At 60.8% G+C, this 16,246-nt stretch overlaps 1 protein-coding gene across 2 annotated transcripts in view; it reads left to right on the plus strand.

Moving 5' to 3' along the window:
• SPEG (striated muscle enriched protein kinase) overlaps window positions 1-16,246 on the plus strand; it is a 38,742-nt gene extending 22,496 nt beyond the window's left edge. For both annotated transcript variants that reach the window (XM_084209330.1, XM_084209331.1), the window contains 32 exons: window positions 445-705; window positions 1,974-2,132; window positions 2,274-2,463; window positions 2,615-2,844; window positions 3,023-3,142; window positions 3,543-3,647; window positions 3,759-3,965; window positions 4,091-4,214; window positions 4,603-4,775; window positions 5,502-5,614; window positions 5,799-5,967; window positions 6,051-6,144; window positions 6,491-6,691; window positions 6,840-6,900; window positions 7,101-7,178; window positions 7,338-7,510; window positions 7,616-7,642; window positions 7,950-8,102; window positions 8,309-8,351; window positions 8,446-8,514; window positions 8,649-10,842; window positions 10,957-11,109; window positions 11,183-11,299; window positions 11,379-11,546; window positions 11,797-11,919; window positions 12,106-12,270; window positions 12,453-13,125; window positions 13,213-13,452; window positions 13,525-13,748; window positions 14,204-14,279; window positions 14,536-14,685; window positions 14,926-16,246. In XM_084209330.1, coding sequence (XP_084065456.1) covers window positions 445-705; window positions 1,974-2,132; window positions 2,274-2,463; window positions 2,615-2,844; window positions 3,023-3,142; window positions 3,543-3,647; window positions 3,759-3,965; window positions 4,091-4,214; window positions 4,603-4,775; window positions 5,502-5,614; window positions 5,799-5,967; window positions 6,051-6,144; window positions 6,491-6,691; window positions 6,840-6,900; window positions 7,101-7,178; window positions 7,338-7,510; window positions 7,616-7,642; window positions 7,950-8,102; window positions 8,309-8,351; window positions 8,446-8,514; window positions 8,649-10,842; window positions 10,957-11,109; window positions 11,183-11,299; window positions 11,379-11,546; window positions 11,797-11,919; window positions 12,106-12,270; window positions 12,453-13,125; window positions 13,213-13,452; window positions 13,525-13,748; window positions 14,204-14,279; window positions 14,536-14,685; window positions 14,926-15,133 — 7,241 coding nt within the window. In that variant the 3' untranslated portion in view covers window positions 15,134-16,246. The remainder of the gene's footprint in view (window positions 1-444; window positions 706-1,973; window positions 2,133-2,273; window positions 2,464-2,614; window positions 2,845-3,022; window positions 3,143-3,542; window positions 3,648-3,758; window positions 3,966-4,090; window positions 4,215-4,602; window positions 4,776-5,501; window positions 5,615-5,798; window positions 5,968-6,050; window positions 6,145-6,490; window positions 6,692-6,839; window positions 6,901-7,100; window positions 7,179-7,337; window positions 7,511-7,615; window positions 7,643-7,949; window positions 8,103-8,308; window positions 8,352-8,445; window positions 8,515-8,648; window positions 10,843-10,956; window positions 11,110-11,182; window positions 11,300-11,378; window positions 11,547-11,796; window positions 11,920-12,105; window positions 12,271-12,452; window positions 13,126-13,212; window positions 13,453-13,524; window positions 13,749-14,203; window positions 14,280-14,535; window positions 14,686-14,925) is intronic.

The following is a 16,246-nucleotide window of genomic DNA, read 5'->3' on the forward strand; positions in this document are numbered from 1 at the left end:
ACGGTGGCCCCTCAGGTGCCAGCTTGGCCACCGAGACATGTCCCTTGTAGCCCCAGGGCTTGGGTCCCTCAGGAGCATCCCCTGGCTGTGGGTCTCTTCTTCCCAGGGAGGGGGCTTGATGGGGGGGCGGGCTGCGAGGCCGTGACCCTTTTTTTTTTGTAGCTCTAATAAAATCTGTTTGGTAAAGCGCTGTGTGGTGTGTTCCTGGCACGGACACCTCCCCTCACCCCCAGCCCCCTCCCTGCTCAGCTCTGCTTTCCACATCTCGCCTCCCATCCCACCCTTCCCTGCTGCACTCCCTGCCCGCTGCACCAGGCCCCCTCCCTGCATGAACCACTGCCCTGCATGTACTCCCACTCCATCCCTGCTACCTCTCATGTTTGCTTTTCAGTTGCTGAGATGCATCTCTCTCTTTCTTTCTCTCTCTCCCCCCTCCCCGGGCAGCTCGCCCCGAGTGCCAGTCCCTGGCCATCGTGGTTCCCCTGCAGGACTTGGTGGTCGGGGCGGGGGAGCTGGCGGTCTTTGAGTGCATGGTGGCCGGCCCGCCAGACATGGACGTAGACTGGCTGTCCCGGGGCCGGCTGCTCCAGCCTGCACTGCTCAAATGCAAGATGCATTTTGATGGGCGCAAGTGCAAGCTGCTGCTCACCTCTGTGCATGAAGATGACAGCGGAATCTACACCTGCAAGCTCAGCACTGCCAAAGGTAAGCGGTGGGCATGCAGCTCCCCCAGGGGGGGTTCTCACTCAGGGCTTGGCCCTAGCGGGGGGAAAGACCCCCCCTACCTTGGCCTCAGGGCTCTTGTTCCCAGGGATATAGCTGTGAGTGCTGGAGACAGGGTACAGGGAGACAGGAGGATAGGGAGTGGGTGGTGCCCCAGGTCCTGGGAAGACTTCTCAGGGACACCTAGTGTGCATTAGTTCTTCGACTACAGTATACCGAGCCCTGCAGCTTTGTCCCACCCCACTCCACTCAGCTCCTCTGCCAGCATGCATGTGGCTCCCTGAGACATGGGAAGATGCATTTGTTCCATGGGTACACCAGGTGGATGCAGGCCTGGAGTCCAGCTGTCCCTGTCCCCTGGCTTCAGAGCTTCTGGGCATCCTGCTCCAGTACTGATGTGTCTCTGCTGGCTTGGGAGGTGGGGGGGAAATGGGCAGGGAGTCAGGGCTTCCCAACCTCTCCCACCATCACTGGTGATAGTTCAGCAAGATTTGCATGGGCCTCTGTCCCATGGCTCTGACACACCTGTGCCTGTGCATGCTGCCCGCAGCTCTGACCCACACAGTCCACTCTCCTGCCCACCTAGGCAGCAGGGCTGGGGGGGCATTTCAGTGAGAAGCAGCATTCCCTGCACCCTGCAGTTGGTGCCTGTGCAATCCTCCGTGAAGGAGGCTGAATTCCCATGGAGCTTTGAAGGCAGCAGCAGTTTGGGGCTCAGGCAGGTGAGGGTGTGCCTGAGAATGGTGTTGCCCATCCCTACCCAGGGTGGATGACAACACCATCATTGCAAAGTGGTCTGGAAATCCCCTCACCTGGAGCATCGAGCCTGCTCATGTCCCCATGTTGCTCCTTGGATGCTGCATGGGCTGGCACTACCTGCTTAAGCATTGCTGCCCCATTCCCAAGGGGATAGGCCAGCTGTGGTCTTCTGCCCTGTGAGGAGGACAGGGCATCTTCCCACCCAACTTGCTCTGGCACCTGTACTGCTGTGCAGAAAGGAAAGAGGTGCCTGCTGCCATCAGAGCCCCAGCCCTGGGCACAGGGACCTTGCACACATTTGTGCCCCCCTGCCCTGCACAGGGACAGAGCCTGGAACCCCACACACCCGGGCTCAACCCACACCATGTGTGGGCTATGCTCACCCACAGCCACACTGGTTGCTGGGCTGCAGCCAGGGGGTGTCACGGGCTGCCTCCTGCCCTGCACAGGCATGTGCTGTGGGGGCTCAGCAGTGCCTGCTCTCCTCGCAGATGAGCTGACCTGCAGTGCCCGGCTGACGGTGCAGCCCTCCGTGCAGCCGCTCTTCACCCGCAAGCTGGAGGATGTGGACGTGGTGGAAGGGCGGACAGCGCGTTTCGTCTGCATGATCAGTGGGACTCCCCCTCCGACGGTTACCTGGACTCACTTTGGTAACCCCCAAGCTCAGAGAGCTTGCCAAGGGCCCTGCAGGGAGACCTCTCCTCCTCTCCTTGGGGGCTGCACCCTAAGGCTGCACCTGGCTGGGACTGGAGGGGATGCTGCTGCTAATGGTGGTGTATGTTTCTGCACAGGCCTGCCAGTGCAGGAGGGGGAGAATGTGCGGATTCAGCAGGATGGAGGGCTGCACTCACTGGTCATTGTGCACGTGGGCAGTGAAGATGAAGGGCAGTACAAGGCAACCGCCAGGAACATCCATGGCCATGTGGAGTGCTCTGCTGAGCTCTATGTGGAGGAGCCACGGCCATCTGCAGCCTCCCAGATGTAAGAGCTGGATGGTCACTGGAATCTGCTTCCCCCTGCTTGCTTCCCTCTGGGACTTGGTATACAACAGGCTTATGCAAAACCTAGGCCTGGGGCTGAGCTGGGGGCACTGCACCATGCTCCCATCGTGAGCATCTGCGGGCTCTTGCAGCTCTAAGCTGGAGAAGATGCCATCCATCCCAGAGGAGCCAGAGCAGGTGGAGACAGAGACAGAGTGCTTCACCATGCCTGATTTCCTCAAGCCACTGCACAACCTGGATGTGGTGGAGTCGAAGGAGGCCGTGCTGGAGTGCCAGGTGGCCGGGATGCCCTACCCCTCCATCACCTGGTACCACAATGGCTCCCGAATTGACAGCACTGATGACCGCAAGATGATGCAATGTAGGACTCCTTGTTGCCTTCCCCATCCCCTGGGGTCCCTCCACATGGGGTGGGAGAAGGGGGAACACCCTTGGAGGAGGCATCACCCCCCAGACCTTTACACCGCATGAGGCAAGAAGGGGAGCTCTGTGCCACGTAGCTGGTAGGGTCTTACCTGTGTCCCCCTGTTCTCCACCAGATAAAGACATCCATCGTCTGGTATTCACGGCTGTGAGCCACGCACATGCCGGTGTCTACAAAAGTGTCATTGCCAACAAAGTGGGGAAGGCCACATGCTATGCACATCTCTATGTCACTGGTAAGCAGCAGCAGACACCACTTGGGATGTGTGGCCACTCACAGCCACCCTGCGAGGCTGTGACCCAGGATCGTTGTGAGGTCCTAGGGGAATAGGATCACAGGGCAGTTTAGGTTGGAGGGAACCTCAGGAAGTCTCTAATCCACCCTAAAAGTGGGGCCAGCAGTGCAGTTATCATCTTATGTGGTCAGGAGCCATCCCTGGACCACTAGGTCCTGCAGGAAGCTTGCTGGCAGTGCCAGTCTCACAGGGGGTGGCAGGCTGAGCCCCCACCAGGAAACCAGAAAGAATTACTGGTCTCATCCATCCCCTCAGCCAGTATCTCCCAGAGCGTGAGGCAGATGCCCTGATAAGCTGGGGCGGTTGCTATGCTTACATCCCTGCCCACCTCCCCCTGCAGATGTGGTGCCAACCCCCCCAGACGGGCCCCCCACTGTGGCCTCAGTGACTGGCAGAGCCATCACGCTGACCTGGAACAAGCCCAAGTGGCTGGATGCTGCCATAGGTAAGGGGGCAGGCTGTGGGCAGGAAGATGGCAGGGGGTGGGCAGTGCCATGATGGGGTGCTTGGGGTAGCTCCATGCCATGGGCTCTGCACTGACCCTCTCCCCTTTCAGACCCTGACTCGGTGACCTACGTGGTGCAAATGCAAGTGCTGGGCACAATGCAGTGGGTGGTGCTGGTGACTGGTGTGCAGGACACTACCTACACTGTGCACAGGCTGACCAAGGGTGCCCAGTACCTCTTCCGTGTCATCACTGCCACTCCCAAGAGCAACAGCAAGCCTTCCCCACCTGTGGGGCCCGTGCAGCTCCTAGACCGGGGTGAGAAGGGCAGTGGGGAGGGAGTGGGTAGCTGGGGTAGAGGTGTCTGTCCCTTGTTGGGTAGTAAGCTGCCCAGGGCTGGGTGGCATGGAGTGGGCAGGGGTTGGTGAAAATCCATTTGGCAGGTCCCTACCTGGAGGAGGCCCCAGTCATCCTGGACAAACCAGATGTGGTCTATGTGGTAGAAGGCCAGCCGGCCTCCATCACCATCACCATCAACCATGTGGAGGCCACTGTCACTTGGAAGAGGTAGGACATGGCACTGTGCCTTGTTGTCTGCCCTGTGCCTAGAATCACCCCAAAGGATGCATATAGAAGGACTTCCACCTCTCCATCCAGCCCACTGTGTGTGTGTGTGGGGGCTCCTTCTCTGGGGCTGGTCTGGCTGTGCACACAAGGATCATGTCTAGGGCTCTGAAGAGTCGTGGGGGCGGGTTGTGGGGTGTAGGGTATTAAGAGGCAAGAGCCATTGAGGAGGCAGAGCTATCAACAGGATGTGAGTGTTTTGTGGGGGCTGCAGGGTAGGAACTGGTGCTGACTGTGGGTAAGGAGGTGTCCTGGGGCTGTGGGGTGGGATCTATCAATGGGGCAGTGGTTCTGCCTGTGGAGCTGTGATGTGACAGCTGTGTGCTTGCAGGGGTGGGCAGGTGCTGGGGGAACTGGAGGGCACGTGCGAGATGATGATGCCAGATGACGACCAGCACTGCCTGCAGCTGCTGCGCGTGGGCCGGGGGGCTGGGGGGCTGCTGGCCTGTGAGGTGAGCAACCGCCACGGCACTGCCCGCTGCACCCTCCAACTGCGCCTCGCAGGTACGTGCCCCTGCACTGGGAGGGTGTCCCTCTGCTGGGGGGTGGCACCCTATGGTGCTCCAGGCCCCTATGCTGGGGGGGGCATTGCCTCATGGTGCCCCATGCCCTTGTGCCATGGGGGCACTGCCCCATAGCATGACACTACTCCTCAGTCCTTCACACTTGTATGTCATGGTGATGCCGATCTGTAGGGTGGCAATCATGGGATTGATAAACCAAGAACATTGGCACTGCTGCCCAGTGTCCCCTGCCCATGTCTGACCTGGGCACAGGTGTCCCATAACTGTGTATAGGGGGAGGCAGTGCCTCATGGTGTCCCTTAGCCATGGATGCCATGGGTGGCACTGCTGCACGGTGTCCCATCCCTGCAGCACTGCTCCCAGTGCCCTATAGGCAAGAACCATAAGGGACACCTCCACAGTGCCCCACAGTACTCCGCATCCATATGTAATGAGAGATTACCACAGTGCCCCATGCCTGTGTGCTGCGAGTGGCACTGCCCCACAGTGCCCCACTCCAATGGGGAACTGCTGAATGCTGCCACAGACACATGCCATTGGTGGTTTGCCCTCTAGAGGAGTCCCACTTCCACGTGCATTGGAGTGGCACTGCCCCATGTCACTCCATGCCCCTACCCTACTTGCAGCACCTTGCAGCTGTGTACTCTGTGCCACTGGCAGGGGGCTGGCAGTGGCCCATGGTGCCCCATATCCCATCTCTTGGCAGAGGCACCGCGTTTTGAGTCCATCATGGAGGACATTGATGCCCAGGAAGGGGAGACACCACGATTCGCTGTGGTGGTGGAGGGGAAACCGCTGCCGGACATCATGTGGTACAAGGTGGGCTGGGAGCCCCCAACCCCTTCCTGAACCATATTCCCACCAGACCCACACATTTCACAGCCTCACCGGGGTTGCTGCACTGGTGATGAAGGATATGTCCTATGCCCTACCCATGGGGAAAGGGTGGTGGGAGTTGGTCAGGGATGGGACAGGACACCCCCAATACCCCTGCTTCCCCCAGGATGGGGAGCTGCTGGAGGAGAGCAGCCACTTGAGCTTCGTATATGAGGACAATGAGTGCTCGCTGGTGGTGCTGGGTGCTGCCGAGCCTGATAGTGGCGTCTACACCTGCACAGCCAAGAATCTGGCCGGGGAGGTCTCCTGCAAAGCAGAGTTGGTGGTGCGGGCAGGTATGGCTGACTGGCTCCCCAGCCCCTGAGGGTAGAGCCTGGATGTCTGGCTTGCCCCTTGCCAGCGCCTTTCCTTTTCCCAGCCCAGCCCACTGCTGATGCTACCATGGAGGAGGATGCGCTGCACAAGGCACGACGCCTGACCGACTACTATGATGTGCACGAGGAGATCGGGAGGTAGGTGGCTGCTGGCATGATGGGACATCCTGGGCACTGCAGGGACTGGGGCACTGGAGCCAGGCTGCACCCCGGGGCTCTGACATAGGGTCCATTATATGCCAGATCCTGGTGTGCTGGGGCTCCTCTCAGCTGTCAGTGGATGCTCCTGTGCCAGCTTAGGGTGGGGACCTGGCATGGTCAGAGAAAAGCCAGGCTTGGGGTCTCTGTGCCTCTGTAACAGAGGCAGCTGAGGCTGCAAGCATCTCCCTGCAGAGTGGGTGCCTGTGCCAGCTGCTCAGGGAAGGGAGAGGTCTCCTGCTCACGCACCTTCTTATCCTCCCTTACCCCTACTGCTGAATTGCAGGGGGGCTTTCTCCTATCTGCGGAGGGTGACAGAGAAGAGCACCCGGCTGGACTTCGCTGCCAAGTTCATCCCTGGAAGGACCAAGGCCAAGCAGTCGGCACGGCGGGAGCTGCACATTCTCTCTCAGCTGGACCACGAGCGCATCGTCTTCTTCCACGATGCCTTTGAGAAGAAGAATGCTGTCATCATGGTCATGGAGCTGTATCCTCTGGGCACTGCTCTATGGGTGCACAGCACAGGGGAGGAGGGGAGGCTTTTGCAGGGAACAGGTGGGCAGAGTGGGTGCAGAGGAGCTGGGTGTGGGGGACAATGGAGCATGGAATTTTTATGCTCCTTGACTGGGCCCCAGCTGCTCTGAAGAAGAGCTGCTGGACAGGATGGTGAGGAAGCCCTCAGTGTGTGAGTCGGAGGTCAGTGAACGCTTTGGGAGCAAAGTGATGTGGAAGGGAGGGATCCTGGGGACAGTGGTGTCTGTCCCAGCCTAGAGATGTGTCGTGCTCATTGTATCAGGCTACTAAGGGGGCCACAGCCCACATTCTCCTCTGCACAGGGCCAGTGTGTGCCTGACTCCCGTTCGGGCTGCCCACTCTCCTCACTCCATCTCTTGCAGGTCCGCTCGTACATGCGGCAGGTCCTAGAAGGGATCTGCTACCTGCACCAGAACAGTGTCCTGCACCTGGACATCAAAGTGAGTGAGAGTCTTTACAGACTCCTCCTGCCCCGTGCCTCCAGTGAAGGGCTCCTGGTGCACTGGGAGGGGAGTGGTGCTGCTGAGAGGGAACATTCATTCCCTGGGGAAAGCCCCTGCGTCCTGCCAAGCTCCCCTCTGCTCTGCACTGTCCTGTAGCCAGAAAACCTCCTGATGGCAGATTTGAGCAGCGAGCAGATCCGGATCTGTGACTTCGGCAATGCACAGGAGCTGACGTCTGAGGAGCCACAGTACTGCAAGTACGGCACCCCTGAGTTTGTGGGCCCTGAGATTGTCAACCAGACCCCTGTCTCCAGCGTCACTGACATCTGGTAAGGGTGGCTCTTGAGTGGTCGGTGGGCTCCCTGCTATGCCAGGAGAGACTGAGCACCCTGGAGGGCTTGTGATGTGCAGTAACTGTGCTCTCCTCTCTGCAGGCCTGTGGGGGTTATCGCATACCTCTGGTAAGTGCCCTGGTGTGTCTTCACAGAAGGGACACCCTTTCCACCCCCTCACCAGTTCCAGAGCTGAGGCTGTGACCATACACATGACTCCTTACAGACTCAGCCTCCTTTCCAGCTGCTCCTACCTTTGCCCTCCCCATGGCACCAGGGCTGAGGTCTGAGGTCCTGTCCTCAGTCTCCCATACTTGCCATGCTGTTTCCCATGTCCCCATGACCCCAGGGATGGGGTCTGGGGTCATGTCCTCTGTATTTTCCATGCTGTTTTTCATGGCCCCACGGCTCAGTGACAGTGTCTCCTCCTTGGCAGCCTGACAGGGATCTCCCCCTTTGTGGGGGAGAATGACAAGACAACGCTGATGAACATCCGCAACTACAATGTGGCCTTTGAGGAGAGGATGTTCCAGGGGCTCACCCGGGAAGCCAAGGGTTTTGTCATCAAAGTGCTGGTCAATGACAAGTTGTGAGTACTGCAGGGTCCCCTTCCCCATCCCCTGCCCCTTCAACATGAGTTCAAGGGAGGGTGGGGACCCCCATACATGCCCAAGGGCACGGCTAGCTGCACAGCTCTGCTGGGGTGCACCATGGGCACCCAGACTCTCCTGCCCTTTTTCCCCTGGCCAAAGCCTCTGAGCCCGGGTGTTCTCACCCAATGGTGTCGGTTCACAGGAGACCCAATGCAGAACAGACCCTGGAGCATCCCTGGTTTAAGGTGAGCCTGGGCTGGGAACTAATGCCAAGAGGCCACGAGGCTCCCTGAGCCTGCTGCAGGCTCCAAGGGACACTGTTGTTTCCTCATCCCACAGACACTGGCGAAGGGGAAGGTCATCAGCACCGACCACCTCAAGCTCTTCATCTCCCGTCGGAAATGGCAGGTGAAGGCAGGGGCTGGGGAGAGAGGGTGGGGGCAGGTGGAATTGTGTCTTGGGCAGGATGGGGGGATGTGTAATGGCAGGATGATGCCATGCTACACACCTGAGCCTGACCCAGCCCTCTCTGCTGGCTGCAGCGCTCACAGATCAGCTACAAGTGCAACATGGTGCTGCGGCCGATCCCAGAGCTGCTGGAGGACACGTCCAACCACCTCTCCATCGCCGTGCCCCGGCATCTCAAAGAATCACCAGCGCTGTCATCCTCCTCAGATTCAGATGACCTGGATGAGCTGCCATTCATCCCCATGCCACACCAGGTGGAATTCTCTGGCTCCCGCATGTCACTCAATGAGATCCCCACAGATGATGAGACCATTGGGACATCCGAGGGGCTGCAGCCGGAAGGGGATGCCTCTGCCATGGAATGGCAGAGCCAGGGTACAGGGAAGTCTGGGGTGGCCCTGGGGAAGCGGCCAAGGAGTGCTGGGCCACGGCGACCATGTGCAGAGGTGGAGGCACCTGGTTCCTCTGATGAGGAAGCCCCTGAAGCCCAGAAGCGGACGGAGTATCCTCGCAAAGCCATGAGGAAGGGTTCCAGCCTGGAGTCCCCAGGGAGCGCCCGTCGGGGAGAGCTGAAGAGGGGCAGCTCTGCTGACAGCGCCCTGCTGCTCCAACAGCTCCCGGGGACTGAGGAAGGGGCTGAGGCAGGCCGGGACCCCCGTGGGGCCCTAGCCAAGGCAGCCTCCATGGAGTTGCCAAGGAGAAAGGTGGTCTGGGGGGAGGATGATCATGCCCAGCGCCTGGAGCTGATGCGCCAGCGGCTGCTGCGGGGAAGCTCTGGGGACAGCAAGGTCAGTGGCCTGCGGGGTCCCCTCCTGGAGACCCTGGGGGTCAGTCCTGACAAGAAAGTCCCACGGTCAGCCCGCCTGGAGGCTCCAGCAGTGCCACGGCTGGTGCGGGCAGCCTCCAGTGAAGCCACCTCGCCGCGCCTCCTCCCCGCTGAGTGCCGGCTGCAGAAGAGCAGCTCCTTCAGCCATGGGGACGCGGAGCCTGTCGTCCGGCACCGACGCTCTGGTGCACCCCTGGAGATCCCAGTGGCCTGCCTGGAAGCCCAACGGCTCAAGGAGTCCCCCTCTCTCTCTGCCCTCTCTGATGCTCGGCCCACAGTGCCACCAGACACTCCAAGCACACCAACACCCCCTCCAGCAGAGATCACTGCTCCTCAGGCTGGCCCTGCAAAGGTTGCCTCAGGGAGGAGGCGCATCCCTGAGGAACATGGCCCGCCTGGGGCCAGCAAGGCTGCCACCACCACAGGGAAGAAGCCCACGGACAGAGGACAGGAGGAGAAGACACCCACCAAAGCTGCTGGAGCCAGTGGGGAGGGGGCTGCCAGGACAGGAGTTCCCACCCCACCAAAGTCCACAACCCCTGCTCCCCAAACCCACATAAAGTCTTCATATGCCAAGATGATGCAAGTCATGGGAGGTATTCAAGGTGGGGAGACAGCCACGGAGGAGCCCCCACCAACCACCAACGAGCCCCCACCAAACATCAAGGAGACCCCACCAGTCAGCCCTGCAAAGCCCCCTACGCCAGCACCAGCAGCAAGGAGGGAGGTGAAACCCACTGGCTCCTCCAGCTCCTTGGTCATCCAGGACATCGATTCGGAGGAGGTTTTTGAGGCCAAGTTCAAGCGGGGCCGCGAATCATCCCTCACCCGGGGGCTGAAGCTCCTCACCCGCTCTCGCTCCGAGGACCGGCACCTGGCCGGCCCCCCAGCCTCTGACGAGGGCATCTACCGTCCTACACCGGCCGGCGTGCCCCTGGAGCTGCGCAGGGACCGGCCCACCGGGCTGGCAGCCAAGTCCAAGTCCGTGCAGGATCTGCATGAGGTGGAGAAGGATGGGGGCTTCTTCCGGAGGATGTCCATACTCCTCAAGCGGACCCCGCCTGCTGAGAGGAAGAAGAGCATGGGCGAGGATGGAGGCACTGAGACCCCACCTGGTGGGCGCCGCTTCTCCTGGAGCATGGCTCTGGCCAGCTCCAGGGAGCGAAGGGACTCAGAGAGCCTCAAGTCAGAGCCGGGGGGTGGTGGGGAGAGCGAGTCACCGGCGGTGGCTGTGCGGAGGAAGATCAGTGCCACAATGGAGCGCGTCTCGGCGCGGCTGCGCAGCGTGTCGGATGAACGGCAGGAGGGCGAGGGGTCCCGGCAACTCCGTCGCGCCAGCTCCGAGGGTGAGAGCTTGCGACCGGGGCCCGCCCCCGCCCCCGCGCCCTCCTCCGAGTCCCTGCGCTCCGAGGCCAGCACAGGCTCCTCTGCCTCTGCCAAAGGTGAGCGATGAGGGGCGACCCCGCGGGGAAACCCATGGCCCAGTCGCTGTGGGTACGGCAGGTGTGGCCGCCCTGGCCTGGCCCCGCTCTCTCACCTGCCCTGGGTGCTCACAGGTGGAGGTGACAGTCAGAAGAGGTCCCGCTGGGAGCGCTGGGGGCTCTCCCGGGGCAAGAAGGAGAAGATGGCCTCACAGCCCAGCATCCCCTCCAGCCTTCTGCGGGAGGAGGGACTCGCCGCCGGCCGGCCACACACACCCAGTGAATCGGGTAGGTACAGCCCCAGGATGGGATGGCGGGTGTGTGTCTCCACCTCAGCCTAACCCCCCACTCTGCTTTCCAGATTTTCCCCCTATTTTCCACATCAAGCTGAAGGACCAGGTGCTGCTGGAGGGCGAGGCGCTGACCCTCTGCTGCCTTCCTGCTGGCAGCCCAACCCCACGGATCCTCTGGATGAAAGGTGGGGCGCTGCCCGCACTGCCTCAGTGGGTGGGCTCTGACAGGCACCGTATCATGCCACTCCTCTTCTCCCCCTACAGACAAGAGGTCCCTGCAGCCGGACAGTGGGCTGAACGTCGTCTCCTGTAAGGACGGACGTCAGATGCTCACCATTGCCAAGGTCTCCAGGAAGGATGCAGGGCTGTACGAGTGTGCAGCCGCCAACATCCTGGGCACAGCCATCAGCTCCTGCACGCTGGCTGTGGCACGTAAGGAGGCTGGGGGTCCTCAGGAGACAGGAAGGGCACAAGTCGGGAACATGGCTGGGGATCAGTTTGTGCAAGTCACTAGAATACTGCTCTCCACATCTGCGAGACTGGGGCTTTTAAAGAGGACAGGCTGGTTTTACATGAGCGTTTCCAGCATCTCTGAACCCACGAGTTGGTATGCCCTCTCACTGCAGCAGCTCTGTTCTGCCCCTAGCTGGACACCCAGCCCACCCCGTCTGTATCCTTGCAGGGCTCCCTGGGCGGCCAGGTACCCCGGAGATCCCCCAGAAGTACAAGAACACAGTGCTGGTGCTGTGGAAGCCCGCTGAGAGCAAAGCCCCCTGCACCTACACACTGGAGCGCAGACTGGAAGGTATGTGGGGTTGTCTCCTATCCCCTGGGAGCCACAGCCAGGAATATGGGCTCACGAAGGGGCACCTAGGAAAAAAATGCCCAGTGTCCTCGCTGTCCCCTGTGGCGTGGCAGAATCAAGGACAGGGGACAGTAGCTGCCCCTGTCCCTGTTCTGCCCTCTCCTTACCTTACTTCTGCTTTGGCAGGGGAGCACGAGTGGAAGATTGTCACCACTGGTATCACTGACTGCTACTTCAATGTGACTGAGCTGCCTCCCGGGAGCACTGCCAAGTTTCGTGTGGCCTGTGTCAACAAGGCTGGGCAGGGACCCTACAGCAACCCCTCAGTAAAGGTGCATCTTGAGGCAGCAGGTGAGCAAGCCCTGTCCCATGGGTGTGGGGTGGCCATGGGGCCACCTGTGACCTCTGGGCTGCTTTGGGGATCCTTGAGTCCCATTGCATCTTCCCCCCAGGGCTTTGGGAAATGAAATGCCACTTACAGTCCACTCCTAGCTCACCCCCACCTGGCTCACACCTCCCTTTGCTCCCTGTAGATGCCAGAGCTGCCCCAGCCAAGGATGTTGCTGTCCCCATTCCTGAGAAGGTGGCTTCCAGTCGGTCAACCCAGACACCTGAGGAGCACCTGGAGCCAGTGGCTGCAGGGGCCCCTCCCACCACACCACCACGCAAGCAAAAGGGAGTGGTACAGAAGGCAGCTGGAGCAGAACAGGAGGGTGCCCCCACAGGGGTGCTTCCGCCTCCTGCCCCCCATGAAGAGGGAGTGTTACCAGATCCTGAGCTTCCACCCAACATCACTGTCTATGTGCCTCCTGAGCTGATGTTCACCCCTCCTCGGACTGCTGCCACTCCTCATACAGACACCCCCACTCCGGGCTCCCCTGCACCCCCCACGGACACTTCCCCCCCGCCCCAGGCTCTGTCTCCTTCCAAGTCCCCCACCGTTTCCCCAGTGTCAACCTCATCCAGCTTAGCCCCCACACCATCTCCCACCCCCAACACCACACCTTCACGGAAGATGCCTCCCTACATGGTAACCTCCTTCATCTCCATGCCCCCCACATCACCTCCTGCGCTGGAGCCCACCACCACTCCTCCACCCTCCAAGGAGCCCCCAGCTGCTAGTGGGGTCCCAGGGGCAAAAGACAGCACAGCACTGCGGCAGGGTGTCCCCCAGAAGCCATACACCTTCTTGGACGAGAAAGCAAGGTGAGTAGCAGTAGGACAACATACTCTGCCAGGGGTGTTCTTGCAGCACCCCACACCAGGGATGCTGAATCCTGCCCTATGCTGCAGAGGCCGTTTCGGGGTGATCCGGTTATGCAAGGAGAATGCCACAGGGAAGCACTTCATGGCCAAGATTGTGCCCTACGAGGCGGAGCGGAAGCAGAGCGTGCTGCAGGAGTACGAGATCCTCAAGGCGCTGCACCATGAGCGCATCATGGCCCTGCATGAGGCGTACATCACTCCCCGCTACCTGGTGCTCATCTGTGAGAACTGTGCTGGCAAGGAGATCCTCTACAGCATTGTGGACAGGTACAGGTGGGCACAGGGCCACCGGGGACAGTGGCTGCTATGGGGCTACCTGCTGATGGCACCTGCCCCCAGGTTTCGCTACTCAGAGGATGACGTGGTGAGCTACGTACTGCAGCTCCTGCAGGGCCTCGAGTATCTGCATGGTCGCCGCATTGTGCACCTTGACATCAAGCCAGACAACATCATCGTCTCAGGCACAAACGCCCTCAAGATCATTGATTTTGGCAGTGCCCAGACCTACAACCCACTTGTGCTGCGGCAGCTGGGGCGGCGTGCTGGCACCCTGGAGTACATGTGTGAGTGGGGCACCATGGGTGTAGTGGCGTGGGGGACAGGGACAGAACTGGGGCGTGCTTATTCCCAAAGGTGTGCATGTGTGCTTATGCTCTGGGGGACTTGGGAATGGAGAGGAACTGTGTCCTCCCGTTGGGGGTGTCTGCAAATTTCTATAGCATCACTGGGGTCAGTGGGAGAGTCTGGGTTCTGTGGGACAGTTGTGGTATCCTTGGAGGCTGGCTGGACTCTGTCAGGGTGCTGCAGTGTCAAGGAAGGGTGTTGGAGGGTGCAGTAGTGGAGTGCTGTGGCTGCTAGGGGTGCTTGGCTGCTATGGGCATTGGGAATGCTGTGGGTGTTGGGAATCCTGAGGATCTGGGACTTCTGTAAGAGCTGGGGATACTGTGGATGCTGTGTGTGTTGGGATGCTGGGGCTGGTGTCTCTGTGTATGTGACAGACCTGCTCCCCTGCCCACAGCGCCAGAGGTGGTGAAGGGAGACCCGGTGGGCTCTGCAGCAGATGTCTGGGGTGTTGGCGTCCTCACCTACATCATGTAAGACAAGGGGTCAGGGGGATGAGAACCTTAAAGTGTAGTCAGCCCCACCCAGGGCTCGGTGCCACGGAGGATACTGAGCTAACAGCGGGCTGAGGGATGCTGTTAGCCCAGCAGACCCTTCCCAGCTGGACGTGGGGAGATGATAACATGCTGGGTAGCTGTGGCTTTTCAAACCAGGGATGGGGGGGGAAGTGGGACAGCAAGTACCCTCCCACACTATCCCCCCAGCCCATCACCCCCTCCACCACCACAGGCTCAGCGGGCGGTCACCATTCTTTGAACTGGACCCCATTGAGACGGAGAACCGCATCCTGGCAGGGCGCTTTGATGCCTTCAAGCTGTACCCCAACGTCTCACAGACTGCTGCCCTCTTCATCCGCAAGGTCCTCACTGTCCACCCCTGGTGAGTGCCCAACCCAGCCAGGGAGGACACATGGCACCAGACTGTGCCTGTGACTGAGCCTGCCCCTGTCACATGGGACCCCTCCAGACATCATCAGTGGGAGCCTGGAGTCCATCAGTGCTCTCGGAGAGGGCTGGGACCCCCTGGGTCTTGCAGGGCAAGGGTGGTGGCTGGGTTTAGGGGGTGGAGCAGCAGAGGGCACCCCCGGCAGTCCCTGATGCAGAGCTGGCTCTGCCCCAGGAGCCGCCCCACGGTGAAGGACTGCTTTGCCAATGCCTGGCTCCAGGATGCCTACCTGATGAAGCTGCGCCGCCAGACCCTGACCTTCACCACCAACCGCCTCAAGGAATTCCTGGTGGATCACCAGAGGCGCCGTGGTGAGGCCGTCACAAAGCACAAGGTCTTACTGCGCTCCTACCAGGGCGGCCAGCCACCAGGGCCACAGTAACTGGTGCCTTGGCCACGGCCACCAGGGGCCGGGGAGCCAGAGGAACATTCCATGGGCCGCAGTATGGGGCGGCTGAGGAGGAGCCGGGACGCGCCAGGTTGAGTCCATGGACCTCACGTGCTGCTGTCAGGGATGATGGTGGCCAGCAGCATCATTTTGTCAGTGCCGATGAAGAGGAGGTGCTGCTGCAGCCAGACCAGCAGTGGGGTCCAGCAGTGGGAGGGTGGTGGGAAGCCTTGCTGCAAGGAACAGAGAATGTGGCAGAGGGTCGGGATGGGATGCAGACGGAGGGGCACGGGAAGCCCCAGGTGGGAGGGGAAGAGCTGCCAGTTTGCTAGCCAGCCCTGGCCACATGGGTCCCATCAGCCGTGTGCCTTACACTGCAGCCTGCAGCTGCCCCTGGCCACGGTGTGGCAGTCCTCGTGCTCCCCCTGGTTTTGCACACCAGCACCAGAAGACTGAGGTGGCTCCAGCGGTTCCTGCAGAGAGGGGTTTGCTCACAATCCCCTGCCAGCCAGCACAGCCCCAGTTCTTACAGCTGGGAGGGGGGGCTGCCAGCCCCCCACCTTCCACTCCTCCCAGCCCTGGTCCTGGCAAGTGGGTTTGTGGCTCCAGGACCGATGCCGGTGCCTTCCCTGGGACTGTCGGCTGCGCCCCCTGCTAGGATGGGGGACTGGCAGGCACCCCCTCTATGCAGGGGGACACCCAGGTGCCATGCACACCTCCTGTGTCTGCTCAGGCCCACGCTGCTCGTGCTCTGCCCACCCAGCTCCAGACCTTGCCCTGTGTCCCAGACCTGCCCATCTGTCCCAGACCCCTCACTCTTCCTATCTGACCCTGAGGTGCCCTGCCCTGCCCTGTGCCCCCTCCTCAGCCCTCCCCAGCTGGTGGCACAATGCGGGGTGCCCTGAGCAGGGGGACAGGAACAGCGGCTGGGCACTCACCTTCCTCATGCTGCTAGTGATAGGGCTTTATTTATTGATTTTGGGGAGAAGGCGTCTGCTCATTCCAGTCCCCATTCCTGTCCCCTCCTCTCTGCCGGGCTCTGGAGTTGCCAATGTCCCCATGGTTTGGAGGAAGCAACATGCCAGAGCAGCAATAAAGACCCTGAGC

This window comes from Fringilla coelebs, assembly GCF_963513975.1.
Source record: "Fringilla coelebs genome assembly, chromosome: 7".
NCBI classification, from domain to species: Eukaryota; Metazoa; Chordata; class Aves; order Passeriformes; family Fringillidae; genus Fringilla; species Fringilla coelebs.